This window comes from Mirounga angustirostris, unplaced genomic scaffold (genome assembly GCF_029215605.1).
Source record: "Mirounga angustirostris isolate CCGP_5_RB_7025 unplaced genomic scaffold, mMirAng1.0.hap1 SCAF_16, whole genome shotgun sequence".
In the NCBI taxonomy this organism is placed as follows: domain Eukaryota; kingdom Metazoa; phylum Chordata; class Mammalia; order Carnivora; family Phocidae; genus Mirounga; species Mirounga angustirostris.
The window spans coordinates 58,671,249-58,677,548 of record NW_026991724.1 but is presented as its reverse complement, the minus strand read 5'-3'; the positions used below and the strand labels follow the sequence as shown (position 1 = coordinate 58,677,548).

At 49.9% G+C, this 6,300-nt stretch overlaps 1 protein-coding gene and 1 long non-coding RNA gene across 2 annotated transcripts in view; one reads left to right on the top strand and one right to left on the bottom strand.

Annotated features, from left to right (window-relative positions):
- The first annotated feature begins 34 nt into the window (after positions 1–34).
- Positions 35–6,300, top strand: part of LOC135362784 (uncharacterized) — a 31,478-nt gene continuing 25,212 nt past the window's right edge. The window contains exon 1 of the long non-coding RNA XR_010407984.1: positions 35–252. This is a non-coding gene — a long non-coding RNA (uncharacterized LOC135362784). The remainder of the gene's footprint in view (positions 253–6,300) is intronic.
- Positions 3,016–6,066, bottom strand: AURKC (aurora kinase C). Its single transcript, XM_045871141.3, has 6 exons — positions 5,891–6,066; positions 5,460–5,651; positions 4,991–5,129; positions 4,111–4,259; positions 3,363–3,537; positions 3,016–3,186 (listed from the first exon to the last, which is right to left on the bottom strand). Exons 1-6 carry the CDS (start codon positions 6,064–6,066, stop codon positions 3,016–3,018), a joined length of 1,002 nt encoding a protein of 333 aa, XP_045727097.1.

The following is a 6,300-nucleotide window of genomic DNA, read 5'->3' as shown; positions in this document are numbered from 1 at the left end:
CACACGAGTGACGCCCTCCACCGGGAGACCGGAAGCCCCGCCCCCACCTGAGAGGACGCCCGTGCACAGCCTTCTGGGCAATGTAGTTTTTGCTCTACAAACGAGCCGCACAGGAACGTGTTCCGGAGCGGGTCTTCCTCGTCCTAAAAGACTTATCAGGCCCAGAGCTCGCTGTCAGACCCGCCTCTTCACAGCGAACACAACGCGAGGTGGACCGAGGAGAAAGGGCGAGGCCGTCCCTCTCATGCCCCGGTAAGTCGAGGCTCAGGAGGCGGGACCCCCGCCCGGCGTCAGGGCACGTGCCAGGTCCCGTAGCCGGATTCTTGGCCCGGCTGGTGACTTCCCCCGTGCGCCTCACCTCCTGGCGATCTTCCTGGAGCGAAGGCGGATGCTCGAGCCGTAAGGCGGCCGCCGAGACCCGCGCGCGGGAAGCCCGCTGCGACGCGGCGCACGCGCACCGCGCGGCCCCTCCTGGGCCTCCTGGGGCCCAGCGCCACGTGCCGCGGGGCCTTGACGCGCGGAGTGGGCCCCGGGAGCCCGAGGAGCGCGGCGCGAGCCCCTGAGTGGGGAGGCGGCCCCTGAGGTGGGGAGGCCGCCCCTGAGCGAGGCTGGGGGAGGCCGGGACTCCAGTGTGGAGCGTGGGCGCTTCGACCTGTGTCTGAGCGCCGGCCGAGGGGTCGTGCCGGCTACGGGAATTCGGGAACTGTTAGCAGACGCTGCTCTCGCAAGTCAACGCAGAGTGAGACTAGGTGGAGAAAGGAATGGACAGGGGCGAACCCTGAGCCAGCCCGGCGCCGAGTAGTTGCAGACAAGAAACCAACAAAGTCGTGTGAGGAATGCTAACATTCCTTTCAGAATTATATTAGGCAAAATCTTACAAGTCACCGTCAGTGACTTACTTTGTTTTCTTCTCATGACTATGAAAGTGAGAGAATAAAATCTCACTTCTAATGAATTGAGAATACATACGGTTATGGAAATGGAAACAGTATGCAGGAAACGCCAAGAGATTTATTTGATGGAATATTACTCAGCCACGAGGAAGAATGAAATTTTGCCCTTTGTAACGACATGGATGGAGCTGGAGTGTATTATCCTAAGCAAAGTAAGTCGGAGAAAGACAAATACCGTATGATTTCACTCAGATGTGGAATTTAAGAACCAAAACAAACGATCATGGGGGGGAGAAAAAGAGGAAAACTAAGAAACACTATTCACTATAGAGAACAAACTGATGGCTGCCAGAGGAGAGGTGGATGGGGGGATGGGTTCAGTAGGTGATGGGGATTAAGGAGTGCACTTTCGATGAGCATTGGGTTATGTATGGAAGTGTTGAATCGCTATACTGTACACCTGAAACAAATATTACACTGTATGTTAGCTGGAATTTGAATAAAAACTAAAAAAAATTTAATTTTAAAAAGTGGAGAAAAGCATAGTGACTGAATCAAGGATTAAGATGCAGTTAATTTCCTAGAAGAAGATGCTTTTTATGAAAGGAGGTTGTGGAGAAATGTGGCTTAATTAGCACACAAGGGACAGTGTGATCCACCATTGAGCATAGTAATTGGACCAAATTGGAAAAGACATTCTTCTTTTCATATGGGGTTGACACGGTTAAATTAAATGGTTTGAGGGTAGGATGTACGTCAGATATCAAAGTTAAGATTTTTATATTCTGTGTCATGGGCGGCACAATGTCCGGAATCAATGGTGAGGAAAACCATGTAGCTATTGGGGACTTTGAAATCCCTATTGTAAAGCATGTCTGAGAGTTTTCATAATTTAGACATATATCATCTAATAGTCAATGTGGAAGCCCTAGTTGTCTTCTCTCTGCTTACCTACCTCCCCCAAAATGTGCCGGGTGATGTGAGTTTATCCAGCACCCAACTAAGTAATATTGCAGGGTTCCTATGTACAAACCAGTTAGTTTTTAGGAATTTCCAGGTGTTTAATTGAAATATTGATTCGAGAGCACTGATAGGACAAAGCTAGAAAGCACAGAAATATGGGCCCTGGAGGTGCAGATGAAAAACCATGAGCCAATGTCCTGGAGCATTTAAATGATAAATCTGCAATAATGGCGCTGTCCATCGGGAGAGTGGAGTAGCTGAGTTACTTATATTTAATTAGTGGATCTGGTCACATGCAGAGATGTGTCTTGCATGTGCTGAAAATTTCACATTGTGGAAGCCATGTAGAATATGGTGGAGTAACATTAACTCCATATAAAGTATTTTTAAGTTCGGAGACAGTGGTGAAGACAATGCCTGTGATGAGCAGAAAACAGGTTTAAGCTCCCAACTGTGTCTAGATGTTTATTCTGGTGCAGTCAGCTTGTCATGGATGGAGGGAGTAGCTGACACATGCAGCTGTAACAGGATACGGGGAAAAGTTGCAGGAGAGTTCCCTAAATTGCTAAAAGTGGAGGATGTGATTTCAGAAGATGTGATGTTACATTTATTATTAGGGATGACTTATTTGATGCAATCAGAATATGACACACCACGGAGGTGCTAGTGAATTCATTTGAGAATTGAGTGGCATTGATGTGCAGTGAAACATTTTGTCTCAGAGACATGCTGGATGTCAGTATAAAGAGGGTGGACCTCTGGGTTGATCAGAGTCCTGGTTTGCAAATGGCATACTCCTGAAAACGTGGGGAATAGTAAATTGAGTCTAGAAGAAATGTGATAGGTGGTAGGTTGTACACCACCAGGGTGGTCGTCTGCACAAAGTAGTAACTAGTTTTCAAGGTGAGTAGAGTCACCATCCTTGGGGACCAGGAGGGACATCATCTTGGGACACTCTCATAGGAAAGAGTTTCTACAAGAAATAAAGATTCTACCCAGTCACATAACTACATAGTCAAATAACTACAAAGAACCGGTACAAAATGATTCAGCTTTTATTAATTAGCATCTTGCATCTTAGAAGAAACAAAAGACAGGTAAGATGGTAGAGCCAGGGGAGCTCCCTGGACAAAAACAATAAAACAGGTGCAGACAGGGCTCAAGAAGCCATCTGAAAAGACGGAGGCAACACCCTCTGAGAGTGGGCCCGGACCCAGGGGTGCTCCAGGATCTGGGCCAAGGGCAGCCGCTCCGAAGGCTGGTATCTGAGAAGCTTGGAGATCAAGTCCTGGGCCCCCAAAGGTAATGATGGGGGAAACCTTACATCTACCTGATGAGGCCAGAGAAGAAAAAAAGAGAACATGGTTAATTTCTGTGCTGCGTGCTTTCTCCATTCCTTAAGACCCTTCAAAGCACTGTTCTGGATCTTTCTGGACAACCTTTGTGTGCACCCCAGGCTCTGCAGGCCTGGCTCCCTAGTGAGTGCCCAGAGTGTAGCCATCCTACCTTGAGGATGCGTCTGTAGGTCTCATTATGGGAAGGGCTCTCAAAGGGTGGATTTCCCACCAGCAGCTCATAGCACAGGACTCCAATGCACCACAGATCGACCTTCTCATTGTATGTTCTCCTTTCAATCATTTCTGGGGGCAAGTAGTCCAGAGTCCCACACATTGTCTTTCTCCTAGAGGACAGCAGGGAAGAGAGCACTATGCAGAAGCCGAGAACAAGGGTAACCCTCCTTTTCTATATTCCAGTGAGATGGGAGACCCTAAGAAGTCCGAGCAGTCCCCTCCTGAGCATGGGAGTTTGGAAACACTAAGTTTTAATAAGGATCAAGGTTTAGGGAAGGCAAATACTGGAACCCACAAATTCCATATTTTGGAATTATTCATAAAGCTATGTGGCTCATGATCGAGGCTGTTTTCAGAATATTTTGGGCATCAACAGAGATTTTGAAGAAACTGATGGTGCATCAAGAGGGACCAAGTAAAATTCCTGGAGTTATGGAGCAATGATTCTTACTTACATGGAAACTTACTGAGAAAGTTACATGTTAACAGAGATCAAAAGATAAAAGATAAGGTTGAGCCACGTTCTTTCAATCTACAAATGCACATTAAATATATGCATATGAAAAAGGCAGTACTCAAATACAAAACCAAGTTTGTATCTGGGTCTTACACATGGAATGAATTAAATTGGATCATTCCTAAGTGGCACCCAGGGCCCATGCCCCCACCACCACTTTACTTACCTCAGAGATGGGGTGTGCACAGACCAGCCAAAATCTGCAATCTTCACCTCACCCCTGAATCCCAGCAGTAGGTTCTCTGGTTTAATATCCCTGTGAATCACCTTCTTCTCGTGGCAATAGATCAGAGCATCTGCCAATTCCTCCATTATCTGAGTGAGCAAAGAAAAAGCCATCAGGAAACGAAGCACGCCACAATTTCATATGAGATAAAATACTCATGCATTTTGTAGTTGTAGTGGAATCTTTTTATTTCCTTTTATTTCCTGTTTACCGACCCTGTTACTTCCTTAATGGCACCACAATTTTTGGTGGGGGAGGGATTCCTCTCCCCATTTTATGTGGTCTTATAGGATGGATGATAAAGTGGACAGAACCTCCGTTTTGCCTTAGAACAGCAAGTAGCTGGACACAGGACCTATGCTGAGCTAAACAGATGATCTCCCACAGGATTTGACGCCTGAAGAAATGATACAAAAGCAGGAGGAAAATTGCAAGATCACTCATTCTGACAGCAAGCTGACCCAGCGCTTCCGCTGGGATAATTGTTGCTCTGATTCCCCATCTGGAGCCCTCTAGAAATCTCTTGCTTCCTATAAGCCAGTTCCACTCACTTATTCAGTGAACTCCTTCACAGGCCTTCAACATGCTTCTCTGCATAAGGTAGTGGAGTTAGATTGTCTTGCTTACACTAATTATTAATATTCTGGGGTAATTAGGGTATCAAACTGTGAAGTTATGGGCTGTATGTGTCATTATATAAAAGGTATAGGATTCAGAAACAAAAAGAACCTGGACAATAATGACAGCCACAAGCAGTGACCCCCCCCCCACCAGTCCACAATAAACGCATGGGCCTCAGAGCCCCCAGGCCCCGCCTCACCGTGGCTGTGTGCTGTTCATCTAATGTGCGGCTCTTTTGCAGCTCCTTGTAGAGCTCACCCCTTGGAGCATATTCCAGAATCAGGTACACGCGGCGTGCGTCATGGAAATAGTTGTAGAGACGTAGGATATTGGGGTGTCTGTAGAAGAGACGGAGGAAGGGTCAGACTCCTAAGACCCAACTCCGGATGCTGTCACAAGTGCCTGGTCACACAAAGGGCAAATTGTGACGGGACCAGAGTAACAGCAGCCTGATACCGGAGTGTGTGAGAGAACGGGAGCAGGCGTCAGGGTTTTGGTGTCTGAAACAGGGACGATTACGTGGTGCAAGTGGAATGAACTGCAGAAAAAAATCTTCAAGGTGGCCTATCTGAGGGTAGTTCGGGGGGCATGCTGGGCTCAGACGCCAGAGACGGAAGAGAAAGCAGAAGAGTAAGAAGCCAGTGCCGGGTTCTCCAGGCTGTCCTTACTGTAGATGCGCCTGGATTTCAATTTCCCTGCGCAGCTGGTGCTCCAGTCCTTCCTTCTCTATCTGGGACTTGAAGAGGACTTTCAGGGCCACGATGAAATGGCTTTCCTTGAGCCGCGCCAGGTACACATTCCCAAATTTTCCCTTGCCCAGAGGACGCCCGATCTCAAAGTCCTCAATTGTGAGGCGCCGCCTGCGAGGAAAGGAACAAAAGAGCCTCCGTTTGGGAGGCGGGAGGAGGGCAATCGGACTGTGAGTGCGCACCTTCCCCTCACTTAACCCCACCCCTGCCCCTTGCCCTGCTAGGGGCACAGCCAGGCTGTCCGGTCATCGGCGCTCAGCCCGCGAGCCGACACGGAGCACGTGCCGCTTGCTCCTCCCTTCTCTCCCCGCCCCCTTCCCACTCGCCGAGACGGCGCCGGAGACACTCACGCGGGCGGGATGCTGAGCTCCACGTGGCCTGCTGCGGCGACCTGAGACAGACGGAGGTCGGCGCTTCCCCCTGTGCGCCCTCCACCCCCAACAGCGGACACCGGCCCTTCGCAACCTCTTCTCCGGCCCCGGCTCCTCTCGCCTTCAGCGGCGGGCCCAACACCGCCCGACTTCATCACAGCGTTTGGGTGGCCCCCGACAAGCGACGATGGCGACGGGACGGCCCTCCTGGGCCCTTTGGAAATGTCCCGGAAGAGGCGTGAGGTAGGAGATGCTGAGGGTGACGCTCCTCGGGAGCCCCCCGGCCCTCGCCGCCTCGGGAAAGCGCCTGCACTGACGCCCCCGGGACGTTCCCGCGCCGCTCACAGCCTCGGACGCACGGAGACCCAGGCGACCCCGGCACGCCTGCG